This window comes from Petaurus breviceps, unplaced genomic scaffold (genome assembly GCF_028583685.1).
Source record: "Petaurus breviceps papuanus isolate PSGF00001 unplaced genomic scaffold, PetGlider_PUasm1.0 208, whole genome shotgun sequence".
In the NCBI taxonomy this organism is placed as follows: domain Eukaryota; kingdom Metazoa; phylum Chordata; class Mammalia; order Diprotodontia; family Petauridae; genus Petaurus; species Petaurus breviceps.
The window spans coordinates 31,353,541-31,380,970 of NW_027185852.1; the positions used below are offsets into that span (position 1 = coordinate 31,353,541).

At 53.3% G+C, this 27,430-nt stretch overlaps 1 protein-coding gene across 3 annotated transcripts; it reads right to left on the minus strand.

Moving 5' to 3' along the window:
- Nucleotides 1-1,013: 1,013 nt before the first annotated feature.
- LOC138165432 (lysine-specific demethylase 4A-like) lies at nt 1,014-27,190 on the minus strand. 3 transcript variants are annotated; one of them, XM_069093785.1, is made up of 23 exons: nt 27,019-27,190; nt 26,052-26,188; nt 25,651-25,826; nt 25,020-25,195; nt 22,313-22,427; nt 18,387-18,580; nt 17,093-17,142; nt 15,954-16,057; nt 14,975-15,112; nt 13,142-13,365; nt 12,316-12,512; nt 11,698-11,927; nt 9,728-9,830; nt 6,586-6,767; nt 5,957-6,161; nt 5,272-5,348; nt 5,028-5,083; nt 4,246-4,354; nt 3,962-4,132; nt 3,179-3,349; nt 2,601-2,720; nt 2,326-2,418; nt 1,014-2,247 (listed from the first exon to the last, which is right to left on the minus strand). In XM_069093785.1, the coding sequence occupies exons 3-23, from the start codon at nt 25,786-25,788 to the stop codon at nt 2,107-2,109; spliced, it is 2,994 nt and encodes a 997-aa protein (XP_068949886.1). In that variant the 5' UTR covers nt 25,789-25,826; nt 26,052-26,188; nt 27,019-27,190; the 3' UTR covers nt 1,014-2,106. The 3 variants fall into 3 exon arrangements, with proteins under 3 accessions (XP_068949886.1, XP_068949883.1, XP_068949885.1); XM_069093782.1 differs by having other exon boundaries at nt 3,944-4,132; XM_069093784.1 differs by lacking the exon at nt 26,052-26,188 and having other exon boundaries at nt 3,944-4,132.
- Between the last annotated feature and the right edge of the window lie 240 nt (nt 27,191-27,430).

The following is a 27,430-nucleotide window of genomic DNA, read 5'->3' on the forward strand; positions in this document are numbered from 1 at the left end:
ATGGTAGTGGCATTCTAGACCTGTCTTTCTTGCTGTTAACTCCAGGTCGGATCATTGGGGGCACCTAATGAGGTCTGAGTTCAGTCTCTTTTCTCTGACTGGCTCGAATCTTGTGCTTTTGATCTGTGCCCCAACGCTCCCACTACATCCATGTCCTGAGACCAGGGTGTATCACTATCATCACCCAGGGCCAGCACAGTAACCAGTCTTAGGCCAGGAGCCCGCTCACTTAGCTTATTGAATTCAGTTGAACTGCCGCTCCAGTGCCCACAGGCTACCCCCATGGCAGAAAAGGATGGCTTGCACCCTGAAGAGTCAGTTCAGCCCCCCCCCCCCCCCCCCGTTGCTTTCCCTATTCCCTCCACCTGACAAGGGTGGGTGTCCATCCTCTTCCCCAGGTACACCCTACCTGGCATTGAACTTATCTGTAGCCAGAGTAGCTGATGCCCCTGCCAGTATTGCCATGTGCTCAGGAACTAGCATCATGTAAGCGTTCCATCTGGCCTCCATGCCTATCTCTGAAAGAAAAGGCTGAACCAGAGGATCTTGAGGAGGATGAATTCAGATGGAAAGGAATTCAGATGGAAAGATCAGGCGAGTGAGAAGACAGCCAAGACATGTCCTCCTTCCAACAGAGGGGAGGGAAGTTTTACCTTTGCCCCCAGTCCCCTTTTCAACCTTAGGAAAAGCTCCTCAGGAGACTGAAGAGACTCAGGTTCTCCCATGAGGCCATGGGGGGTGGGGAATGCCAAGGCTGGCTCTGCTCCTTGCAGGCCCCAGCTCAAGGTGGAGCTCTCCTCCAATCTTTCTCCACTCTCCCCCTTCCTGACCCAGACTGCATCCTCTGAGGGACTCAGTACCTACTGACCACATGGTTAGGGGGGCAAGGGTGTCTAGAAGCATGGTCTGGAAAGACTAGGTTTCCAGAGAGCCTGGCCCTGTCCTGCCCCTGCCCCCAGGGATCAAGAGAACATCCCACCTGCACAGCTGCTAATCACCACACCATACGCCAGTTTTCAAAATAATTTGGTTTTATAGCGTTCGAGTGTAACAAAAAGGCAAAGGATCAAATCCCTGGTTCGCCTGCACACAGGGAGGCGGGGTTGGCAGAAGCCCAGGCCCGCACGACAAATTCATAGGCATCCCATGGTGCTCAGCCCACCCCCCAAGCCCCTACATGATTGACAGCTTCACCAATTAATGTTGACAGGAGCTCCCCACCAGCAGCAGCACCCTCCTCCCCTGCTGCAGGTGGTCCTGACTGACCATCATTAAAATGCCCCCTTCCCCTCCTCCCACAGTCCTCCCCCCACCCTCCACCCTCCACCTCACTGTGCCATTCAGGGTACCAAGAAGCCTGGTCCAAAGTCCCCAATCCCCCTGCCTCAGGGCAGGTCCAGAAAGGGTTGGGACCTTGAGACTCCATCACCCAGAGACAAGTAAGGAGGTTCCTCAGGGGCTTGGCCCCTGGCTCCCCACCTGGGTGCTTCCAGGGCTTGAGCCTATCCAAAGGAAGGAGCTCCTGGTGCCCTGCTCAGCCCCTGCTTGGACAAACAGGGGCGTGGCTCTTCACATTTGGTTTCTTCAGGTCAATCCTTCCGGCCTCCCCCACAGCATAGGGGACTGCAGCCAGAGAGACACCAGGAAGCCCACAGAAGCTGGGAGACCAAACATACACACACATAAATATAAAAAGGAGAAAGGGGGGCAAGCACCAGTAATACTGCCTGTTCCTCGCTCCATCCAACTGTCCGGCCAGCCGGCCACGGGCCAGCATGCTCCCCTGCTCCCCAAGGTGGGCTTGCACACACCCACGGGGGCAGGGGGCGCAGAGAGCACCAACTCCCAGTCCCCACAAGCAGGGCCCGGCCTCCTCAGAGGGGCTCCTGCTAGCGCCCCAGGCTCAGGGCTCAGCCTCCCTTCTCCACGGCCAACGTGTGGCAGAAGGACCAGGGAAGGGAATGGGGCACAGGAGGAAGGGCTACTTCATTTGGTTTTTACAGTTTCAGTTTTCAAAATCCTACTCCGAGCTCCATGGATGTGTGGGGGCTCAGGCCCCTGGAGTGCTCCTGCTTCACCAGCTGGGCCCACACGGCAGCCCATCCCTTACTCCATGATGGCCCGGTAGAGCGCAGGTTCAATATAGTCTTCTCGGTACCGAGAGTTGATCACTCGCTGCCTTTTCTTTTCCTGTCTGACATCCTTTTCTGTGAAGATCTCTGTGAAGCGCATGTCTGAGGCCACCGACTAGGAAGAGAGCAGGGCATGTCAGCCCAGACCCCTCCACAGCCTGGGCCCTCCCCAAGGCTTCCCCAAGTCACTCACCAGCCGGGACTTGACTCTCTTGGGGAGCTCCTCGTCCAGAGTGTAAACGTCATCTCTCTTCACCATGAGCTGGGAGCCATCTTCAAACTCCACCTGCAAGGGGAGCAGCTATTCAGCCAGAGCACATAGCCACCTGGGCCCAATACCCAGGACAAGGGGAGAAGCTGCCTAGTGAGGCCCAAGAAAGGCAAAGCAGCCCTCCCCACCCACCATTCAGTACCCCCAGACAGACCGACGAGGAGGAGGGGCTCAGGTCACCTGCCAGCTTCCAGTACCTGGTACATCTGGATGGGGTGGGAAGCTACAAATGTCGCTCCATAGACTTGTCCATCGGTCCATCGCACTTGGACCACTTCCCCTCCAGCAGGAGGACCCAACTGGAGACAGTCACGACTCTAAAGATCCAAAAGGAGAGAATGAGAGGGACTGAAAGAAAGGATGTGCCTGCTGCTCAGGCTGGCCCAGGGCCCAGAGAGGAGGAATCTGGGGAGAAGGGTCAAAAGCCACCCCTCCTCTTTCTCCTTCATGCTCATAAATCCCAGAAAGGGAAGCCCCGCACTGCCTCTGACCCAAATTGGAAACCAAGTCATCCCAGGGAGCAGCCAAACAAGCCCCTTCTGCTAGGCAGAGATGGTGCGAGCTGAGGAAGCCCAGGGAACAAGCCCCTGGGTTTCTTTCCCAAAATTCTGCAATAAGCCCCTGAAGGCTCAAGGCTTAAAACTAGCCAGCATTAGATCATCTTCCAAGCCTCTTTCTTAGCAGCAGAGGCAGCTGAGCAGAGACGGGTAGGGTGCAGACGGCAGCCCCAAGGGGAGGGGGCGCAGCAAGGGTTGCTGGTGCTGAAACTAGTTACCACAATGTCCTCAGGGTAGAGATTGTCGCTGAAGGAGCCATCATCAAAGTTGACTTCATAAAAGGTCTCTGTGGTAAGCTGGACTACCTCACACTGGTAGAAGCGGCCATTCTTGTGTTTGCTAATGACCGTCTGGCCCGCAGAGAGGTCCTGGAGGGCGCCCTTGGCACGCTGAAGGAAGATCAGGAACCAGGTCAGGCCACAGCAGGCTCAGAGGCACAGGTCCAACAGCCTGCTCTCCCAGGTGACTGCACCCACCTCCAAGCTCATCCTCAAACACCTGCGCTGGCCCCTAATAGGAACTAACTTAGAGACTCTGAGCTCCAACACACATCTCCATGGACAAATGTCCAAGAGGGGAAGGAGCCTGACACCGAGCCAGTGCCAACAAGCAGCTCTCAGAGTGTGGGGAGACCCGAGAGGACTCAGGGTCCCTTCACCTGGAGAAGGCTAGCTGTCTTCAAGTGTCTGAAGGGCTCACATGGGGACCACTGGGCCCCGGCAGTTGCTGAGGATGAGATCTGGGAGGTATCAAAACCAACTACCAACCAATCAGGGCCAGCTACCAAGGGAGCAAGCAGGACCCCTCAAGGCCTTCAGGGGGGGCAGAGTGAGTCCTCATCTGGGATGCTGGGCTTCCAGCAGAGTCCTTGCTCTGAGCCAGCCCAGACAGAATCAGCCCCAAGACCCTGGGGCTGCTGTGAGAAAGGGAAAGCCCCTGTCTCCTCTGCCTCTTCCGAATGGCCACCTCCCTCCCTCCCTCACCTCTGCCTGAGAAGGAACCTTGTGCCGAAAGCAGGTGATGAAGACCACAAAAGGCCAGTCATCCGGCTGCATCATCACCCCAGCGGCCTGGGCACAGCTCACGTGGAAGGAGGTTGGACAACGACCATGGGAGCACTGGACACAGCAGCCGGCAACCCTTTTCCTCCGCTTCTTACAGAAGACACATTTCTGGAGCAGACAGACATGGACCCCATGATGGGAGCAACACTCCCAGGCACTGCTACCCGCTCCCAGGCTCAGACCCTGAATCTGCCCAACAGGGCAAGGGCCCTTTCCCTTACCAACTTGAAGCGGAGAAGAGGGATTTTGCTCAGGTCCACTGGGCTGCGTTCAGCGATGTTGACAAACTTGGCTTCCAGGACTGCAATGGCACACATTACGTGGACCCACCTATCATCACCAGGACAATGAGCTCGACCTTGGCCAAGGCTGTCCACACCTTCTACTCCAGCCTATGCCCAAAGGCTGTCAGCCTAGCACCCATCTCCAGCAGGAGGAATCACGTCCTGATTTAGCCCACAGATCACCCAGCCAAATGCACTGGCCCCACTTAAACACTTGTCTGTGCCTCATGGAGCCCAGTCACACCCATGTTTTAAACCTGTGGTCAGACACTGGAAAGCCCCAGGTCCTAATTAAGCTTGTGGGTGTGACTGGGTGGGAGGATGTATTTGGCTTGCAGATGACCAGAAGCAAAGGGTGGGTGGCTACAGCAGGGAAGGGCCTCCTGCCAAGACACAAACCCACTGGGGCCATACTATCCTGCGCCCTCCCACTGGGATGTGCACCCTAGCACAGGGGCCCATAGGTGGCTCCTGAGCACCCTCCCCAGCCCCTCTGACAAACTGACCCATGTGGCCATGGCCTTTTAACGCCAAAAGCTACCCCCTGTTCTAATCCACCCTGGCTCTCCTCTCCTAGAGTATGCCCTCCCTTCCTCCTTCTCTTCACTTCCCTGAGGTGACCCCCCCCCATTCCCTCCTTCCTTCCTCTCTCCTTAGTGCTTCATCTCCCCGTGCTCCACCTGCCATGTCAGAAGTGGGGGCAGGCCACCTCTACTCACCGATCATCATTAGCTCTCTGCAGGGCCCCTCCTCTCAATGAGCACAGGCAGCAACCCTGGGGGTGGGGGGGAAAGTGGGCACTGAAGTTTCAGGAGCCAGAGTACTGTCCCCACTCCCCCTCAGAGGCTGCCAGCAGCCAGGAGCAGCAAAGCCTCAGGGGGCTGCCAAGGCCTGTCACCACCCCCAGCAGCAGAGGCTTCTGCCCCCAGTGCCCTTCCCTTGCCCAGCCCAGCCACTCCTCACCTCCTCCAAAGCACTGGCCGCACACCGAGAGCACATCCAGTCGGCTGAGGCCTGCTCAGGGGAGACTCCATAACAGCCTAATGGAGACAAACTCGACCTCAAGGAAAGCCCTGCACGCCCTCAGGTCTCCTGGGGAAGCCCAGAGCCCTATGGGCACATACGTGTGTGGTACACATGTGCTAAGTGCCCTCCTGCTGTCCTGTCATTCTGTAAGGGCTGCATACAAGGGCTGCTCATTGTTTGTGCCTCAACAACTCTCATGGGACATGGAAAACCAGGATTAGAGTCCCATATGACACAGGAAGAAACTGAGGCTAAGGCTCAGACACTTTCCTTGCCCAAAGCTGCACTGCAGCGGGAGGACTATTAGTGCTGGACGTGATACCCAGTCTGGCCTCGCCCTGCCCCCACCCCAAACTATCGGCCTTCAGAGTTTCAAGGCACTTTCATGTAAACACTGCTCCCTGTCCTCTCTCCAAGGTTCCAACATGGCCTCACCAAGCCCCAGAGGAACAGGACCTTCCCAGCATCCAAAAGCCTGGCCTTCGGCCTCAGGACTGCCATGGGCCCAGCACACCTGAGGCATGCAGTAGGTACTCCAACTCTGCTGGTCAGAGGGAACTCCCGGAAAGCCAGGCCGAGAAGAGCAGCCCCCTCGCCTACATGCAGGGTACCCAGGACTTACTGGCATGGACACAGACACAACATTTCTTGCAGGTGATCAGGATGCTGGTGCCATCTTCCTCCAGGTAGGGCGTAGAAAGGCTGAGGTCCGTGCTATACCCCGTCGCAGTGAAACACATCTCTGGAATCAGAGGCCTGGTTCTGCGCCTCCCCGGGTCGTCATTAGATCCCTCTGTCCAACTCTGGCTATGGCCTCCTCCCTCGGCCTAGGAGACAGACAGGCAGCGGGCCCCAGTGGGCATGAAGTGGCACACAATGATGCTCCTGCCAGAAACGGGGCCCCCGGAGAAGCCTGCAGCACTGCCCCCGCTCCCTACCCTGGTGATGGGGAGGAATCCCGGGGCTCAGCCAGACAGCCTCCATGGGCCTCTCAATGACAGCCCATGAATCTAACTAAAGACATCCACATCCACAGATCCACACCAGGGGCATTGTGGCAGCTCCAGGATTCAGGCCATTCCTGACCAAGACCTGAATCCCGCACCCTTCACCCCACCAAGATCCAGAAGCATGAGATGAGCACCATTTATTTTGAGCCTTCACCTACACAGACCTCTGGACAGGACACGTGCCCAGTCTTTGAGAACAATCAGAATGTGGCAACCATCATCGCCCTGTCCCAGGTCTCACCTGCTGGTAGGTTTGGAAAATCATACAGACTGCACAGTGAGGGGGCTGCTGAGCCATGCTCTCATTGTACACCCTTTCAGCCTCGAAGTTCAGGGGCCGGTTCTGCCAGAGCTGACTCAGGGGTTTGGCCCAAGGCTCTGTCTCTTCAGCCTCCTCTTCAGGGGTCAGCTGCTCACCAGCCTCTGCAACCAAGATCAGTCACAAGGTGAGGACCCAGGAAAGAAGGCAGCCCCTGGCCCTGGCCCAACAGACAGAGCCACAAAGGTGTGACCTATAGAATCCCCACTAGTCATCTGAGGCCCTAATAGATGCATCAAACTGCCTCCCCACACTGGGATGCACTGGTACCCAGGACACTGCTCAAGATGAACCTCTGCCAGAGAGAACAAGGTACAGAAGCCATTCTGGGAGTGTGCTGGAGGACTCTGTGTAGTCAGTCTGCACAAGACCTCCCTCTCTCCATGTTCCCTGAAAACAGAACTAGCCTTCTTTCTCTCCCTCACTTCATACTCCTGATAGTACTAGCCAGCCCTTATACAGGGTTTTAACGTTTGCCAAGCACTTTAGCCATGTTACCTGATTCAGCCTTCACTACAACAGGCCTGTGAGGTGAGCTCTCATGTATCTCCCTTTGTAGATGAGGAAACGGAAGTAACATTTGAACTCAGGTCTTCCTGACTTGAGTCCAACATTCTACCCACTGCCCCACTTGAGCTGCCTTTAAAAAAAAGCTTTTATTTTCTTTCTGTGGTCTTACTGCAAAAAAGGTCCTTTTTTACATCTATATTGCTTTTATTTAAAGCCCAAAAGTTAAGACTTGACATACACATTTCTACACAGAGAAGAAAAACATCTCCAGCAGGAAAGAAGGTGAGGTTTAGGGATTTCAAGGCTCACCCACTGCCACTATCTTTGGGGTCAGAGGCAAGTCAGGCAAACAGCAGAGATCTGGGATCCCATTCACAAAGCAAAACCAGCTTCCACATGAGTGGGTGCAAGCAGTGTCAGGGGTGCCTCCTCCTCTCCCATCTCTAGAGTCAAAACCACCCCCTTCCTTCCCTGCCTCCCTCCACAGGCTGATGGGACCTGAGAACTCAGCGCTGGTTTGGCTCCAAGAATTTTTAGAACTCTGTCAAATAACAACAAAAGGGTATCTTTGCTTAGCTCATGCACTGGCTAGGAGAGCTTCCCTACTGCAAATGATTCTGACTCTGGGGTTTGTATTAATGATATTAGGCTTGAATTCTCCCTCTCTGCTTTACCCTTCCTTGATCTAGCTATCCAGCCACACCTGTCTCAGAGTTTGGCGCAGTACTTTCTCAAATTTTGAGAACAATTTTGTAATACTGAGCTTGTCAATCAATCATCTCTGAATATGCTCCATTCTCTTCTCTGACACCACCGCCACCCCCTGATGCAGGCCCTCCCCCGCATCACCTCACACTGGAACCACTTCAGGACCTGCTGTGGGTTGGGGAAGGGGGGCGGCCTGCCTGCTCCAGTCTTTCCCAACTCTAGGCCATCCTCCACTCAGCCAGGACAAAAGGGATTATCCAAAAATGCAGGTCTGATCACATCACCCCCTTACTCAATAACCTCCAGTGGCTTCGAAGCCCTTCATAAGCTATCCTCACCCTAAATTTTCCAATCTCCTTCTATCTTCCACACCCCCAGACCACCCCCACATTCTGTGAGCCAATGACCCTGCCCTCTGGCTCTTCCTCCAATATGACATTCCAGACACTCCCAGTAAGACTGCAGACTGCAGGCCTTTGCTCTGCCTGTCCCCTGTACCTCTCTGCCCCATGGCTTCCAAGCCCCAAATTAAATCTGACCTTCCTCCATCTGTAATGTTGGAATAGGAGGATCATCCCCACCCATGAAGAGACATATGTGACCTGCTCTGAGCCGTGACCCCCCCGAGTCCCATGGAGACCCCTGGAAAAGAAGCTTGCTCCATGGAGCAACTGAAATAGAGCGGGAGACTGAGCCAGAGCACTGAGGAATGTGCCTAGGGAAATGTGTTGGTGGGGGAGAGTGACCGAAAGAATGCTTAAGATATGAGAAGGTGGCGCTCCATGGATGAGAGATGAGCGCCCTGTTAAATCTGACTTCCTGGTGTCCTGACACTGACGTTCCAAGTAAAGATCTTGGTTTCACCTTTGAGGAAGAGCTCGTTATTTATCTTGCGAGTATATTTTACTTTGGAAGTACGCATGCATAAGCACAGCAGTTGCTGCAGGTACTGCACTGGCGTTCCGCCATCCCTCTCAATGCCGGCGCCTCCCTCCGCCCTGTGTGTGGCTGCTTTGTACAGCGCCGTCTGCACGCTGTCTCCCTGTCAGACTGAGCTCCCTGAGAGCAGAGCAGGGACTAGCTTTCCTTTCTTCGTATCCAGCACTCGGCACAGGGCCTGGCATACAGCAGGCACTTAATAAATGCTTAATGACTATCATTGACTACTGACCAAAATATTTATAGCAGCAATTTCAGCCAAGCGAGAAGATACCAGTGAGACACCAGCCTGGTTTATAAACAAGTTGGGGTCCCTGAATGAGATGGAATCTCATAAGAAATGACAAACAATTAACATAAAGAAGCTTACAAAGAATTACATGAACTGCTACCAAGTAAAGTCAACCAAACTCGCCAGAACAATGACAACAAGCAGACGCAGAGGGAGCCAGGGCATGCCTCCAGAATGTTTGTGCAGCAGCCAAGAGGGGCTAAGTCAATGGTCCCACTGGAAATAACCTGGGCTCCCTAGCAGGTGGGGGGATGCTTTAGGAAGCCCCATCCCCAACCCGGTTCAACCCACCCAATTCTAATGGCCAAAAAGAACACAGGAGACATGCCAAAGGGCATCATTCATTCAACAGGACCAAGCCCCTCCCTCCACCCCAAACTAGGGGGAGACCAGAAAATGTCTGCAAGTAGTTCATGAGAAGGAGCAGGGAAGAGTAGCCTCTCTGGAGCCCAGAGGGTTGAGGAGAGACCTGAAGGGACTGGAAACACACATGACATCAGGATTCTGCAGGCCCAGGAGACTCCCCTGCCACAAGGATCCACAGGACCCCAGAGGATGGCTCCTAGCACAATGCACAAGCCCACCCACCTGCCAGCCCCTTCTCAGAGCACTCACCATCATCACTGCCGCACTCTTGGGCCACAAGTGGGTGATGCCGAGGAAGCTTGCTCAAGGGCTGCCGACGGCCCTTTGCCTTCTGACTCTCCTCTTCTGCACTCTAGGCCAATGACAAGAGTGGTTAGCACAGAGCTCCAAGTAAGCCCAGCAGGAGGAGACCCCAGCAAGCAGCACTCAGCTAAACTCCAGTTTTACATCTCAGAACCTTCTTGCAGACATCTTAAATTCAGCAAGAACTTGTTTCCTGTCCCCCCCCAGACCCTCTCCCTCTTCCCAACTCCCCTATTACTGGGGAGGGTATGTCCTTCCCCTCAGAAACCCAGCCTTGCAACCTAGAAGCAGTCCTCAACTTCTCACTCGTCTCTTATCCCCCCTTCTCTCCTCTGCCCCTGGCACCTCACCCCCGGACCAGGCCAGCAGCCTGCTGGTCTCCCTGCCGGGTCTCCTCCAGTCCAATCTGATCCTATCACGCCCCTACTCAAACTCCAGTTGCTCCCCACAACCTCCAAGATCAAATATAAAATCCTTTGCTTAGCATTTGAAGTCTTTCATAAGCTGGCACCTCTCATTAAACCTTACACTCCATCCCTCCACGCTCTGAAATCCATGACACTGGTTTCTGTGTTGTTTCTCAAACAAGACCTGCCATCTCCAGACTCCTGGCACTGTCACGGGCTGTTGCCCCTGCCTGGGATACCCTCCCTCCTCATCTCCACCTTCCAGCTTCAAGTCTTAGCATTAATCCCAGCTTGTACAGGAAGCCTTTCCCAACCCCCTTAACTTCAGTGCCTTCTCCCTGAACATTACAGCCAGTTTATTCCATCTACATCCCCTAGCTCCCTTCAAGGCTCAACTCCTTCAAGGAGCCTTCCCTTGTCATTTGTAGCATCCCAGAAAAATGGATGGTCTCAGCTGTCCATCAGGATGCCCAGAGCCCACGAGGCAGAGTGCCAGGCACATAACGGAACTTAGTCAACCCTTGCTGACTGACTCAGTTTCCAAGGTTTTTCAGGGTTTCCATCATTGGCCCCTTTATCACCACACCCTTGGGCAGAGATGGATGGCTGGGCAATCTCTAAGTGTTAAAGAGAAAGTCTGCCCCCAGCCTGGGAGCACTTTAAGACAAGGGGCTCCTGCTAGCCCAACCATGTAGCTCACCAGGAAGATTGTCTACCAACGGCAAAAATCTGACTCCCCCAGGGTGCCCAGGACAGGGAGGTCTTGAGCTGACCCAGATCCTGAGCTAGTACCAAGGACAGCACCACACAAGCGCCACACATAGTCAATGCATTCCACAGGGCACGGCTGGGCCTCAGCCCTCCGTGGACACATTTTCCACTGTCCTAGGGTCTGTTTAGCAGACACTCAGCAATGTGTGCTAAGCTTAATCTTCCAACCTGAGTGAGCTTTAAAATCCTTCCTGATTTTGCAAAAGGACCGTGGCATGGACAGTAGCCCCAAAACTGAGTTATTTTAACAGGATATATCAAGGCAGACCCCTGCCAATACCAGACCTGCTAGGGAGGACCAGGGGAGTTGGGGGGGAAGAGGACAGAAAGAGGATTTATTAATAGCCCACTATGTGCCAGGCACTTCACAAATAAGATCTCATCGATAATCCTGGGAGGTCGGGGCCCATTTTATACTCAAGGAAATTGAGGCAGACAAGTTAAGCAATTTGCCCAGGGTCACAAACATGGAAAGTGTCTGAGGCAGGATAAGACCTCCAAGCCCAGCACTCTTCACTGTGCCACACACACCCTCAAGTGCTGCCTTTTGACTGAATCCAAACCCCCTTAATAAAAGCACCTGTCCTGTAAAACCTGGACTCAGTCACAAGGCCACACCCAAGGACCTAGAGGGCCACAGGTGGCCTCAAGCTGCAGGTGCCCACCCCCTGGCCAGAGCCCAAAGTTTCTGCCTCAAAGCAGGCCCTCCCGAAGCCCCAAGCCTGCCACAGTCAGCACCTCGGAGAGCTCTTGCTCTGAATCATCATCCTGGACACAGCTGTGAGCAGCCAGTGCTCGGCGGGCTCGATGTGCCCGTGTGTCAGAACTGCGAGCGCGCCTCTTCTTGGAGACCTGGTTTGTTGTGCTGGACAGAGAAAGGTCCAAGGCTGCTGCTTCTTCTTCCTCCTCCTCTTCCAATTTAACTGTCTTGAGTTCTTCAAATCTGATGTCAGCAGAATCTGGATAATCTGAAAGGAAGAGTTTAGTGAGACCCAAAGGACAATTAGGGCCAGTGTGACATTCTTGGTGAGGCCGGAGGCAGTTAGATAACTGAGGCAGGGCCCTGCCCAGGCACAGAGGCCAAACATTCAGGAGAAAGACACCCAAGGCCTTTCTGGGGCCCCTCCCTCCATCTCATGGGCCTCACCTAACCCATTATTCTGTAGCTTGCTGGATATCTGTGTATTTCCTTCCCATCAGAGAGGACCATGTGCTAACAACGCTGGTGAGTCACCAACTCCAAGCTGACCCACCAGACTTCTACTCTGTCTGGGGTCATGAGGGGAATCGAAGGCTGGCTAAGATTGTGGGTCTGAGCCAAGCCTGGCTTGGGGGGAGCAAAAAGAAGAGACTAACCTGGAGAAAGAAGGGTGCTGTTCTCAGCTCGCAGTGGTGACACCAAGTCTGGGCCAGGTTTCCCAGGAGCAACAGCTGCCTGCTCCCCATCCATGTCATAGGGTTCTCTCTGGGCAAAAGCCTCGCTCTCACTCACCTCCTGAGGCACCTCAAGACACACCCGGTGCCTCTTGGCTCCAATCCGATGCTTGGTGGGACTGTTGAGAAAAACGCACACCTTCTTAGGGGAACGTTGGCTCTCTGGAGGGGCCACTCTGGCCTGCCAACAAGCACTGGGACTGGCACATCTGAGATGCAAACAGGCGCACAGTTCCTGCCCTCAGGGAGCTCATGTTCCAATGCAATGGTACAGTGGAAGAGCCAATTCCAATCCTCGCTCTCCTTAGGCAAATCACCATCTCTCTGGGCCACAATGAGGGAGTCAGATGAGGTCTCCAGAACCGTTCTTCTAGCTCTAAAACCAAGGATTTCCCATGACACCCCCACCCTAATCTGCTCTGTATGTGTTCATTCCCAGCAGACGCTCCTGGCCAAGCCTCCACCTCCAGCATTCTCAAGTCAAGATTTCCACCCTCCTGGGCTGGTCTCACTCCAAAAGCATCTGTTTGCCCCCCTGCCAATGCTCTACTCCACCCCCAGTGGGACACTGATCCTGGCAGAACTCTGGGTATATTACAAGCCAAGCCAAGAGAGGGTGTGTTGGCTCAAGGAGCCTTCCCCAGAAGGACCAGGAGTCTGTCATGAGAGCTCCCAAGGAAGAACACCCAACATTGCTGATGTCCTTGACACATAAGCTCTGTGACCCTCAGAAGCAGGTCTTGGTTACCTTCTCCGGGCATCCTCACTGCTGGGGTCCCCAGCGCCGCCCACAGCTTCCTCAGGGCAGTCCTGCTGCTCCCCCTTATGGAACTCAGCTGCCTCAGGGGTGGGCAGAGTGTGGTCAATGACAGGAGCATCTTTGCCAGCCTTCCACAGCTTATACCGCTCAGGCTGGAACTTGCGCACAAACACATCCATGGATATCTTCACCATATCCTTCCGGCAGGAGCACTGTACCACAATAAAACAGGGCTGCTGCCAAGTCTCTGCAGCCGGCCCCAGCCTCACCACTGCCTATAGAGCCCACAGAAGCCAACTCTCATTCACTGAGAGCAAGTCTACCTGGATCTGCCCTGAGGCCTAGGGGCCCCCCAGGGGGAAGGGGGCATTTCTCTAATGTGATGAGCTTAAGAACCCAATATAAATCACTGATTAGCTAAAAATCTTCCTTATAGCAATAATATCCCCCAGTGATGTGGCACCACAGTATTCTTCATCTAATTAATATATATCAATTAGCTTTCAGAATGGGATCTTTACTGAGAACAGACAGGAAAGGCCCTGAGAGTGCTCCTTTCTCCAAGGGCTCAGGCCTTAAGCACCAGGCTGCGTGGGGGCCAGAGAGGGGCATATTCCAAGGCAGGATATTCCACAGAGACACTAAGCAGGACTAAGTAGGACGGTCATGAAGCCAGAGATAAAATGGAGCCAAAGCAGCCCAAGTCCTTCCCCAAAGAGAGGCACCTTTTATGCCTAAAAGGTCTAAGCTTAGACTCCCCTGGGTCTCAGGGCTGGTCTGTTTAGCAAAGTATAAACACCAGGAAGGTGGTTTGTCTCCAGTTCACTGCAGGGTGGGAAGGGGGTACTTCCCTCCTGGACTAAAAACCTTGACTCCAAACCCGTGGGTACAATCTCTAATCTCTGGGCACTGATTCTTTTCAAAACTCCACCATTGCTGAGGAGAGGTGGGGCTCCTGCCCATGTTTCCCCTCCCCCAGAATGGTGCTGCTGGGCTGACCTGCCTGCAGTAGCCAGGGCTCCCCAACAAGGGTCTACCATCAGGGTGCCTGAACAAGTCCCTCTGGTACCTTTACTGTGTCAGGGGCCTCTCAGTGTTCCACCCAGACAACTGAGGACAGGGGCAAAACAGGCCTGAGTCAGGCTTCGTTGGTCTGGGAGTAAGGCCTAGGCTGCAAGGAAAACCAGCCCTTTTCCCACTCTTAGTGTCTGAGTGGGTTAGAAGGCAGAAATTGCACATTCACCTTCCAAAGTCTTAAGAGAGATGGGCCCAACACCTATAAAAGGTTCTTGTATGGTGAAGATCTTTTGGCTTAAGATGTGGCTGTGTATTATATAAGATGATGCAGTTAGTGACTGAATCCCAGAGTCTCAGAGCTGGACAAGACCCCAGAAGCCACTAATCAAACCAGCCTAGAGAAAAAAATCCCCTTTCTGGACGTGCCCGCTTGGCCGCTCCTCCAGAGCTCCCCTGCCCCACCCTGGCAGGGCAGCATCGACATTAGCTAATCCTAGCTCTCCCTCAAACCAAACTCAAAAGCCTCCTTCAGAAACATCTCCCCAGGGCACTGCCCCTTAAGGATCAGGAAGGGCAAGCCTGACCCTCCACTCCCAGTTCATTATCACATAGGATGTTCCCTGAACCCTCCTTCAACAGACTAAGTGTTCCCATTCATCATGAGACCTGGATGCTGTCCTCCCAAAGCTGTGCTGAACGCCCAGAATTGGCCCAAGCACTCCAGGTGTGCACTTGGCAGTGTGGAGGGGCAGGCTCCCAACCCCCTGCGCTGGCCAGCAGGTGCAGGGTCCTCCAGGGCCTTACCAGAACAGATTGCTTGCCGTACTCAATCCAACGAAGAGTGGCAAAGTTGGTAGACTCGGCACAATTGAATCCATGGTTGAAGCCAGCATGGTAGCCATAAGGAAATGTGATCATAAACTCTCCAGCCTCCTGAGTCACCTGAAGCCAAGAGGGAGAGGCCCAGTTAGAAAATAGAGCCCAGGGGAGGGAGGCCTCTTGGCTGGGTGGCCTTGAGCCATCCTCTGCACAACTAGGGGATTCCAGAGGTGAATCTCTGATCCTGGCTATATTCTTTCTCTCCCCTGGATATCCCAAATCCTTCCCACCCCGGAGGGGGCCCAAGTCTGTAAGGGGAAAGGCCTACAAGCAGCTAGAGCAAAAAAAGCCACACTCCAAAGAATCAGAAGTTGAAGGGATGTTCATTAACTGGGATAGACACTTGTGATGAAATACTATTGTGCTATAAAAAATGACAAGCAGGATACTCTCAGAAAAACCTGGCAAGATCTATATGAACTGATGCAAAGTGAAGTGAGCAGAACCAGGAGAACATTGTACAGAGTAACAGCAACATTGTACAATGATCAACTGTGAGTGACTTAGTCACTCTGAAGAAGGACCCAGGATGACAAATGCCATCCGTCCCCAGAGAGAAGCAATGAGTGCAGACTGAAGCAGACCATTTTTTTATTCTCTATTTTTCTAACACACCTAACATGGAAATGTTTTGCATGACTTCGCATGTATAGTTGATATCAAATTGCTTACCTCCTCAAAGACGGAGCAAGGTGGAACCAAAATTTTAAAAAACAATTGTTAACATTTTTTTACATGTAATTGGAAAATATTGAGTGAAATAGAATTTTTAAAAATCCAGCCATACTCTGCTCAAATGCATGAAGCAGAGTTGGCAATGTGGGCCATCACCTGCTCCTTCCCCCCAAATACCCATACACAGGAGCCTGAAATCCAACCCTCAGTCAGCAAACAGGGAACCCACCTTATCAAAAGGGATGCCATACTTCTTCAGGATCGAAGGGGAAATCAAGGTCATCTTATGGCGGAGAAAAGCCTCACAGCTTTGAGCACTTCCTGGGAAGAAACCTGGGTGAGAGGAGGAGGGGTTACAGCCAGCTCAGCATGGAGGCTCCGAGGAAGGGCCCTTGCAGCAGGCACCCAGCCCCAGCTGTCAGGGCGCTCCCAAGCTCATTTCTAGCCTCAGTTTCTAGAATGAGGAAGAGGAGGAATCATCAGTTGCAGCTTGTCCTGTGGGCACGAGCCCCTGCTGTCTGCCTGGACAAGCCCCCTCCTACCCCCCATCAACGTAATAGCTCAGGGCACATGTAAAAATCCCCATCTACTGTCCTGGTAAAGAAGGAATCAAAGCTGCTGAGTGAAGGGAGCAGAACCAGGAGAATGCTGTACATAATTACAGACACATCATCATATCTGTGACAGCTAACTTTGATAGACCAGGCTCCTCTCAGCAATGCAAGGTCAGAAGACAACTCCAAAAGCCTCATGATGAAAAGGGCCATCCACATCCAGAAAAAGAATTAGAGTCTGAATGCAGAGTGAAGCAAACTACCTGCTCTCCCTCTTGTGTTTTGTTCTTTCTTTCTCATCGTTCACTCCACTGATTATAATGCTTCTTTACAACTTGACTAATGTTTAATGAAGAACCTATATCAGAGTGCATGCAGTCGTGGGGGAGTGGGGGGAGGAGAGGGAGGGGGAGAAAATTTGGAACTCAAGGGATTGTAGAACTGAATGTTGTAAACTAAAAGTAAATAAATAAATAAAAAGAGAAAAAAGTTTAGCCACAAAGGGCAGAAGATACAGAAAAATAATAAGATGAAAGGACTGAGTGGGAGTTATTTTCAGGATGGGCATGTTTACAGGCAGTAGGGAATGAGCATGACTTGAAATCCTAATTGAGGTTGCATAAAATAAATTTTTGTGGACCCAGGCCAAAAAAAGAAAAGAATAAATCAAAACAAAGCAAGAATCAAACACCTAAAGGACCAAGGTGTCTGTTGGCCTCAGCCTCGCACAACCTGCCTTCCCCAGGAGGGAAGCGGGCTGGATATCCCAGTGGAGATTCTTCCAACTGAGGAAGTCAGGATGGAGAGACATTACCTTTGGCCAGCCGCTCCAGACGTTTGCCATGCTCTGGGGGAATGGAGTACCTGCAAGCACACAGGGAGATGGGCACATCTTACCTTCAGTACACTCATCCTCTGTCCGTCCTGTCCCTTCACCCCCACAGGCATCACTGCCTCTTGTAATACCAAAGCCTGGGGCAGGTACAACAAGGTGAGGAGGGCCCAGGAGCACATCCCACAGCGGTAGGTGGCAACACATCACCTTTGCCACCGAAGACAGTGACTTTGCAAAGCCGTGATTGGCCACCTGAGCTTCCCTGACACCTGGCTGCTGACAGACATGCCACCTTCGGCAGCCCCAAACCCAGGGCCAAGGAGGAACCTAAGCCACAAGGGGTCAACTCTACCCCTAAATGTCTGCTTGGGGCAGCTGCTAACACAGGCTTCAATCACAATACCATCAATTGCTTGGAGGTTTGCATGGGGCTTGACCCCCATTATCTCATCTGATCCTCAAGGAGAACTAATGCAGCCTTCCCCCAGCCATCCAGCCAGCCCCAAGCAGGCCTCAGCCCCCTCCCAAGGCAGTCTGACACTCAGCTTTCAGAAGCCAGCCCACTGCTGGTTCACCTGCCTCCTTCTGCCCCCCAAGACTCTTAGTGATCTTGGCTCTAACCCTAGCTCCTGCTGCACCTCTGTGTCCATCACACCCAATTCTTTCTTATCAGCCCCAACCTTTGTTTCCATACTCAGCTCCGCCATAGGCCTCTCCCTCCTCTGTCCACCTGGGCACTGTGCCAGTGCCCAGGGACACTCATGGATACACCTGAAGAAATGCTTATCAGCACATCCACTCTTCCCTTGGGCCAGTCTCACATCTCGGGGGGGAGCTAGGTTCCCTGTCTCACGCTGTCACCTTTCCTGTACACCCCCTTGCCCCCCTCTATTGTCACACCACCCTGGGGCAGCTCTGACCTGTACTCCCTCTCCAGTTTCTTACACATCTCTGACCAGTCCCCCTCCATGGGGCTGCCAAGACCATTTTATTCATGGCTAGGTCCAGAACCTTTAAGGGCTCCCCTGGGCCCAGAGTCCCGGACAAACACCACAGCAACCAGTGACCAATGGCACGCTGTCTGCCTCCTCTGCAAGCCTTTCTTCCCACACTCCACACCACTCAGCTGCCCTCGGCCCCAGAAAAATTCACCCAGGCACAGAACCTTTAGGATACAGCCTCCCTGTTGGAACAAGTATCAATGCCTACTTTTCTGGGTTTCCCTGGACATCCAGGGGCCCTGCCACCAGGCAGGTGGGCAAGCTAGACTCACCAGGACTTGGGCTCGCCAAAGTGCAGGTAGTTGATACTATACAGGTCCATATCCTCCGTATGCCAGGCGAAGGAGGTCTTCCACATGCCAAAGTAGAGGTAGGGAGTGTTGACGCCCTCGATGGTGATGCCACTCTCGTTCTCCACGACATCCAGGATGGTGTTCAAGCGGCCAATGTTCCACTCATCCACATGCTGCAAGCCACAGGCCAAATCAGGAGGGCAAGAGAGTGTCAGCAGCCTCCATCTCCCCCATCCCACAAGCTCTGGGAATGGGATGCCCAGGTGCTGTTATTGGCAGCAGCAGAGGGCAGAAGAGAGGGAACATGGGCAGACCAGCAAGACCCCAGGTCAGGCTAGATGAATTATGGGGAGCACAAATTGCAGAGACGTGCATGCAACAGAGGCTAGTCTCTAAGCCCACCTTCCCACTCAAGTGGAGGAGGTGTGGGGGGCAACTTCTTGCCTATGACTCATCTAGTAAAACTGTAGTGCCCAGTCCAACATTCAGCCACCAACACTGAAAAAGGACCCCCTGTTGGTAGAGTACTATACCCAGGCTGAAGGCTGGATCAAACAACTGGGGCCTACAGATTAATAGGGGCTTAGAAAGAACACTGATGAACAAGATGCAATGGGACTGAGAGGAGGTGGTATCCTGTAGCAGTAAGGAGTCAGGAAAGGGAGACAAAACAAGCTGAGATGCCTCAGGGGCATTTGGGGCTGGATATCAGGAGAGGATTAGGGCTAGCTTGTATAAGAGATCTGGGACCATTACCATCCCTGCCCCACACAGAAGTGGTTGAGATCATCAATGGAGAAAGGGCAGAAAGAAAGCAGAGGCTCTGGGACAGAGCCCAGGGGATACCCAATTAATGGGCATGACATGGATAAAAAAGACACTGAAAAAGCAGGGTACCAAGAACAATGTCAGGAAAACCTAGAGAAATAACATCCAATCAATCACCATGCATTAAGTGCCTACTATGTGCCAGGAACTACAGGTGAGTGACAACAGTATCAAAGGTCACAGAATGAGGCCTTAGATTTGACAACTAAGATTACTGGTAACTTTCAGAAGCTAATCTGCATGGGCTAGAGAGTCAAGTCTTGAATATAAATGGCTTTTTCAAAGAACATGGATGAGAAGGGGAAGAGAAACACTGGATGCCAGCTCTCAGCAAAGGCTAGATCAAGCAGACTGAAAACATTAAGGACACTGTGGGGTTTTAATTGGTAGCAAGAAAGCCAGAAATAAGAGAGAAAGGGAACAGTAGGGGTCACTCTGCTGGAGAAGACAGCAAGGCATCTGGCTCATCCTGTACCTTGGGGGCTCCCTGGGAGCAGGAGGGTTTCTAGTCAGAGAAGATCCCCTTCAAATGGCCCAGGAGCACCAGGTACTGAGGCTACAGGGCAGTCCTGGAGAGGGAGGTTCTAGCCAGGGAGCTAGAACCACCAAGTGGTCACTGCCATGAAGAAGAGATTTGGACTGGTCCTGCCCAGGTCCTAAGTTATGGTACCCATGTCCAAAGAGGGGAGGCCAACCTCCTGGTAACCCCCAATTCTCTCCTACTTGGGGAGCCCACAAGAGCTACTGGTCTGCAGTGACAGGAACCCCACACAGAAAAAAACAGTGAGTCTCTAGCAAGCCTGAGGGTTTTCCCTTGAAAGCAGTCCTCCCTACTGGAGTCCTAAAAGGCTGGAGCATCATCCCAACTTCCAGGACAGGTAGCAGCCCAAAGGGAAGGACTGGCATGTCAGAGCACAGGCCTGGCGCCCTGGAGTTGAGAATGAGGTTAAAAGAAGTCTGAAATCTAACAGTATCTTCTTAGGGGAAGGGAATGAGCATTTATTTAGCATCTATGTGGCAGGTCCCATACATAACAAATACTATCTCATGCACTCCTCACAACAACTGTTAGGCGTTAGGTGCTTTTATTATTGTCCCCATTTTATGGATGAGGAAACTGAGGCAAAAGCGCCATGCCCAGCACTACAGTTAATAAATGGGTGAGTCTTTCTGACCCTGGATTTCCAGGCTTATAGAGAAGCTGGGAGCACTTTCCCTTTTTTGATTCTGGCTCAGACACAGGATCTTGATCTGAGAAGCTCTGATGTATGAATCTGCCCCTGGAGTGAGCTCAGAGCTTTGGCAATGGGTGACACGTGATCACACACATGTGAGCAGACAGACCTTCTTCCCATTGCTCTGCACTCTTGACCCACACCATGACATCTCATCCCCATATCCCTGAGCCCTCAGCTCTACTCATTTTGACCCAACGGTGAATCAGTCCAAATCTGCACTGTCCTCTCGCCTCGGGCCAAGCCTCAGCCTGCCATGGCTCCCCCCATCTGCTGTCTGCACCCTAAACGTGTGCTGCTGAACCAAGGTGGAGCAAACGTGGCACCTTGGGGTCCACTACAAATGTGGTCCTCGCTGCCACCAGGTGGTCCTATCACACATACTTCCACGCGGGGACACTGGCCTTGTGGCTGTTTCAGGAACAAAGACCCTCCATTTCTGGCTGTCCCCCGTCTGGGTTCTCTCCCTCCCCAGGCTTCCATCAAGTCCCAACTAAACCCCATCTTTCACAGGGAGCCTTTGCCCTGATGCTTAGCTTGTTCAGACACACTTCTCTGCTTGTTGCCTCCTGCATCAGACTGAGCTCCATGAGGGCAGAGGCTGTGGTCTGACTCTTTTGTGTAGCCTTCAGCACCTGGGCCAGAGCTGGTGCCTAACACATGTTCACTGACTTTCTCCTTCCCAAGGAAATTCAGCCACCCTGTCTGTAGCACAAATTCCCAGTCTACACTGGTCTGATATAAGCACTCTTCCCAACTTCTTTGTCTTTAAGTGCTGGGAATGGAACCCCAAAGCATAAAAAGACTAGCAGCTCTAACTGGGGAAAGCATGCCAGGGAGCCCTAAAAAAAACTGGAGGGAGAGTCAGAAGGGGGTCACTGGATCAGTTTTCCAAAGTGGGGAAAAAAGTGAAGTCTGCCAATGATAAGCTGGTGATATTGACATCAATTTCTGGCAAAATTCAAGAATATTTTATAAAAAGGATGGTCCATGAACAGCTAGAAAAGGCAGCAGGGATCCCATCCCATAGCACCTGGCTGTACTAGTCTTGCCAGACTCACCTTACCACCCCACAAAAGAACTGGCAATTATCAGAGCCTCAGGATTTTATTTTATTTATTTATTTATTTTTGCCTTTTGGAGGGCAACTGGGGTTAAGTAACTTGCCCAAGGTTACACAGCTAGTTTTTTTGTGTGGGTGTTAAGTGTCTGAGGCCGGAACCGAACTCAAGTCCCCCTGATTCCAGGGCCGGTGCTTTATTCACTGCGCCACCTAGCCGCCCCAGGATTCTTTTTTAGATAGCTCCACCACCCTGGGAGAGTGGGGAAAGTCAGAAAGAACGACGTGGTCCTAGGGCTTCCTTTGTGTTTATGTTCTTGAGCACCACTGTGAGATGAGAGGACCAATGCCCACAAAACTCAGCAGAAAGACCCAGGAACCATCCTGGCCAGAAGGGGCAACTGAACCATGACTGGGCCTCATTCAGTCATGACAGAAGCAGCAATCCACAAGCCTTGGGGAAGAGTTAAGCACAGCAGGAGCCAGGCTCCATGCCAACAGTTGGGGATACAAAGGAAGACAAAAACGTCCTGTTTAAGACAAGAACTGTATCTCCAAAGACAGGAAAAGCCTGCCCAGAGTCTGGACACAGCACATGGAGTGCCTGCACACCTCTGCAGGAGGGTAGGCCAACAGCTGCCATGCTCATGGCAGCCACTTACAAAAGGCTCCATCCATTTTCTTGGCAGTCTACATGTCTCCAAAAGTTCTGTCTGGGGCAGGATCTGAAACCAGGTCTTTTCACCTCCAAGGGCTCCCCCCTCCTTCCCAGTGCCCCTCACCTTTTCATACAGTGTCCCATTCACATCAGCACCATAGATAGGGGGGTTGAACGTTAGATTTTTCCAGTATTTTCGCTCAAGTTCTTCAAATTCATTGTAGCGCGGGGTACAGTACCTTTGAAAGAATAAAGGGACACAAACTGCTCAATCATTCCCCACCAAGAGGACAAGACAGCATCAGCAGAGGCTCCTGATCTGGGGCAGGAGGCAGAAGAGAGGCGGGGGAGGAAAGCCTGCTTAGGGCCTCCAGCCCATAACCCCACAGACATCTGCACTGGCCTTCCCAATGCCTCGGGACAAGGACATCTGAGCCTGAAAAAGAGCTGGGGGAAGGGGTGGCAGAGCAGGCCATAAACCAGCAGCTCTTCTGCCAATCACAAGAGTGTCCCTCCAAGGGGCTGCCCCCAACCAGCTTACTTCCTTCAGAGATGGATGGGACTGCTCCCTGATCACTGAGCACATAGAAAATCTGAGAATATCTTATTAAAAGGATGGTCAAAGAACACCTAGAAAAGGCAGCAGGCAGAGCAAAGGATCAACCAGAGAAGGGAAGAATGGAAGGCAGGAAGACCAGTCAATTCAAAAGCTATTCCAAGAGTATAAACAAGAAATGCTGAGGCCTTGACCTTGGCAACTGCAGCAGAGTTATGGGAGACACTGCTGAGCAAGCCTCAAGGTGGCTGGGAGGTTGACCAGCATCTGGGGGGAGGGGGAGGAAGAACAGATAGGTGATGAAGACTCATCTTCAGGCCTAGGCCTGAGGGACCAGCTTCTACCCAGGAGCCTCTCCTTGGCAAACATCCAAAAGGGAAGAAGGGATGGCTGCCTGGAGGGTCCATAGCCACATAGCTGAGCTGTCCATTAGAAAAGTAGAGAAAAGTCATCCCTGAAAAAAGGAGAGGGAATGAGACCACCAAGCAACCGCTAAGAGGGAAGGGAAGGCCTGAAGCAGGACCCTGGGGACCAAAGCAGGGAAGTCAGTGAAGAGTCTAGAAGGGGCCTTTGCTCAGAGGACAATCAAACAGTGGCAGCACAGAGGCACCAGGGCATCAAATGCTGCCAGGAGAACAAGGAAGCCAGAACAGGCTGCTTCAGTGGAGCAGAAAACTCAGGCCTGAGGAGAGTGCGCCAAGGACCTGACCAAAGGTAGCCTCCTTTCTACAACTCTGACAGCCCCAGGAGGAAGCAGACAGCACGGCAGAGGAGATGGCCCAGGGCAGGAGCTCAAGCTGCAAGCAGCTTGCGCCCAGGCTGGCCTGGCAGCTATGCTAACTCTTTACAACCACATGGACCTCATCCTGATGGAAGGGGTAGCAATCAGCATGCTGCTGGATGCTGGAGGTGTAGGACTGGAAGGACATGGCCAACGGGAGCCAGGAGCTCCACAACAAGAGGGCTTGCTTGATGGAACCTTTAAGGTCATGGCATGGACAGGGCAAAGGGGGCACCAGGGCTGTGGGTGGAGCCTGGATCAGTGAAACAGGAGGAAAGAAGAGGCCCATGGGAGGTCAGGATGGTAAGGTCACATCCTGAAAGGGAAGGGCAGAAGGGAGGGCCCAGCTGAGGCTGAAGAGTGACCACATTTTTCAGCCAAGCTACCCCTAGGCCCCAAGACAAGACAAGACGGCCTCCAAATTTGGAAGTATATGTGGTTCTAGAGCCAAAGGCCAGGAGGCGAGGGGTAAGGCAGAACTGTGGCCAGGTGATATGATGGCAGTAAAGGGGAAGAGCTAAGGAGTCTCAAGAGTGAAGAAGCCCCTCCTTGGAACAGTATCAACGTTCCAGGACTAGTAAATGAGGCAAATGATGATGGGACCTTGATGACCCTTGCCTAAAGTCCAAACTAGGAAGACAGGGCCTAGGGAAGGAAGGAGGAGCTGTTGGTGCAGGCATCTATTTGAAAGGCAGCACAAGCTTTGGTGAAATAAAAATGGGAGGTCAGGATGCCAGCAGAGGAACAAAGACAGCTTGGAGTCCACTTTAGATAGACTATGGAGTGCAATCAGGTCTAATGGAAGGATTTAGAGAAACAGAGGAATAATTAAAAGCCAGTGGGCAGGAAGGAGGCAGGGCCAGAGACAGGTTTGGGGACTAAGTGATGGCTCTAATACCCTGAAGCAGTGGGACCTTCCGGCAGATCACCCAAAAGGGGGCATGAGATGGGATCAGGGGGCTCCACTGGAAGCTAAAGGTCTTGAATTCAAATACTGGCTCTGCCACTTCTACCTGGGGGAGCCTAAGAAAGTCACCTGATTTCTCTGGGCCTCAGTTTCCTCATCAACAAAGATAAAAAGGCTCAAGTGGATGCACTAACCGCCCTTGGACAGTTTCCTCATCTGAAAGCCTCAGTCCTTGGACTCTACTGGCCCTTAGGGAAGGGAAGCCCAAAAAGGAATGCCTGAGAAAGGAAAATGAGAAAAGGGAAGGCAATGAAGAGGGAGTGGATGCAGCAGAAACAGGGGAGGCCCCATCACCTCCTTCCCAGCCCCTCCTGGGCTAAGAAGATGAGACAGGCCCCAGCAGGGCTCAGGGTGGGCGGGCTGTCACACCCTGGCACAGACTTGACACCTTGGAGTGCCCTGCTTGGGGTTGTGGAAGGAGGAGAAGGGCAAGCTATCAGTTGCTGCCCAGACACCATGACAGGATGGCAGTGCCCCCAGGAAGGCAAGGGGCAGCAGTGGGAATGCTCTGTGCCCTCCTTACTCACTTGTCACTGTTGGCTATCCTGCGAAACTCCCTAACAGTCATCGCCTTCTTCTGGATGTTGTACTGGGTAAAGAGGCCAGACTGGCCAGTCACCACCTGCTGGATGGGGGCTGGGATGACCAAGTCATCGATGTCATCATATGTCGATCGTGGTTTCCACTCCTTTGGAGGAACCACCTGCAAGGACAGACCCGAGTCTGCTCATTCCAGCTTTGTGACCACCCCCCCTAGCCTTCACCCCACCCAAGATCAAGAGAGGTAGTCATGAGCCACTCATGGCAAAGGAGGAGGGGAGGGCTCCAATGTCTGTGTGAACACTGGGCCTGCTCCAAGTCTCCTCATATGCTCACTAGCTGTGTGACCCTGGCCAAATTACTTAACCTCTGTCCCCTCAGTTTCCTCATCAGACCAGGACTGCTTAGGCAGAACTCGTGCCAACCCAGCACAGTGCTTGGCACATAGCAGGTGCCATGTAAGCGCTAACTACTGTTACTGTTGTTAGCATGACTATACCTGGGAAGCCAGCTGCTCTGGGGGGCTGGCCCTGGCCAGGAGGTCTGTCCTAGACTCTGGGGCCATGGCTCCTAGGCAAAGCCTGCAGTCCCTGACCCTCCCCCCCCCAGCAGGCCAACCTTGGCCAGCCCCGCCCGATGCGCTCCTTGGGATTCGATGTAAGCAATGTAGCGGCTGAAGGTCCGAAACTCCTCCATGGTGGGATAGAAAGTCATGATTCGGGCGCTGGGGTTCAAACTCTCTGACTCAGAAGCCATGCTGCCTCTTCTTCTTGGCTCTACCTAAGTCCAGGAACCTGAAGGAAGGAAGAAAAAGCTAAGCTCTCTGGGTCTCCCAGACTGGACCATGAGCTCCATGAGAACAGAGACTGGAACCCTTTGCCTTTCTTTGTCTCCCCAGCGCTCAGCACACAGCAATGCCTAATAGATGCTGGATGGCTGGACTCCCACTTGTTTGTAGGCTGTATCCCCCATCAGAAACTCCAAGCTCCTGGAGGGCAGGGACCGACTATGGCTTTTACCTTTCTGTGTACTCCCAAGGGCAACTAGGTGGCACAGCTGATAAGAGTGCAAGGCCTGGAGCCCTCAGACACTGGCTGGGTGACCCTGGGGAAGTCATTTCACCCGTCTGCCTCAGTTTCCTCACCTGTAAAATGAGCTGGAAAAGGAAATGACAAACCACTCCAACACCTCTCCGGGAAACCCCAAAGGAGGTCACAGAATCGGACATGAGTGGAACAACTGAACAAGTATTCCCAAGAGCTTAAGGGCACGTAGGGGCATACTGCAGGCACTTCATGTTCGCTGCCTTGCTCTGCTAAGAATCTGGTCCCCTAGAACAGTGGCACTGGGTGAATTCGGTCAGCTTCCACACCAAGGTACCCTCAATGACCCGGATGTACTCATACAGTCAGTAAGCACTTAGTAAGCTCCTACTGTATATGCCAAGCGCTAGGCTAAGAAGTGGGGGTAAAAAATCAAAGCAAACGACAGTCCCTGCCCTCCGAAAGCTCAGTCTAACGGAGAAGACAAAAACCGGGAACAACCATATACAAACGAGCTATGGACTGGATGAGAAGTGTTCAGTTGTGGGAGGGTCCAGCTGCCGGGAGGGCCGCCAGCTGCACCGTCTCCCGGCCGCGGAGGTCAGGCTCAGAGGCGGCGGGACCGCGAGGGCCGGGGTCGCTTCCTCCCCAGAGGGTAGGAGCCCAAGGCGGCCCCGAGACCCCCACAGCCCCCGCAGGCCCGACCCGCAACAGCAGCAGCAGCAGGAAGAAGCCTCGGTACGGCCCCCCGGCGCTCATTGGCCGAGAGCAGCATGCACGGATCAATGAAAAGCTGAGGGGCCGCAGCGCCGCCTCCCATTGGCCGGGGGAAGTGCCAGTTCGTACGCGGGGCCCCCCGCCGCCCCTCCCCCACCCGCGAATGGCCAGCTCCGAGCGCAGGCCTCAGCTTCCAACCCGAGCCCACAGCACCCGGAATGCTCACCCGCGCGTGGCCGCCGCTCCACCGCGGACCTCGGCCTGGCGCTGGCGCCGCCCCAGGCTCCGCGGAACGCGATCCACCGCCTTCACCGCGACCACCTCGGAGAAGGGATTCGATCAGCTCCGCCTCCCGCCTTCTCGCGCAGCCGCACAGCTCCTCCCTCCCCAGCCAATTGGCTTCCAGCAACTTTCCTGGGACCAGCCAATAAATGCCAGTCAGGGCCCGGTTGGGGGCGGGGCTTCTCCCCCGCTGGCCAATCTACGCCAGCTGTGTCTGTTGCTAGGAGGAAACGCCGGCCCCAAAGGACCTGGAGCCACTGAATGACTCGGCCACCTCAGGAGATAACCAATCATCAGTGGGAATCTGCCCAATGAGGGCCAATCAGCGCCAAAGAGGGGCGGTGTCAGCCGAACTG

Bases quoted from the DNA above. Each gene is read 5' to 3' on its own strand.
- LOC138165432 (XM_069093784.1), bottom strand. From the start codon at position 25,788: ATGGCTTCTGAGTCAGAGAGTTTGAACCCCAGCGCCCGAATCATGACT. The intron at 11,928-12,315 runs GTTAGTCTCTTC...TCTTCCTTTCAG, and splicing joins CAGCACCCTTCTTTCTCCAG to ATTATCCAGATTCTGCTGAC. The intron at 5,084-5,271 runs GTGAGGAGTGGC...CCCCACCCCCAG, and splicing joins CGGCCAGTGCTTTGGAGGAG to GGTTGCTGCCTGTGCTCATT.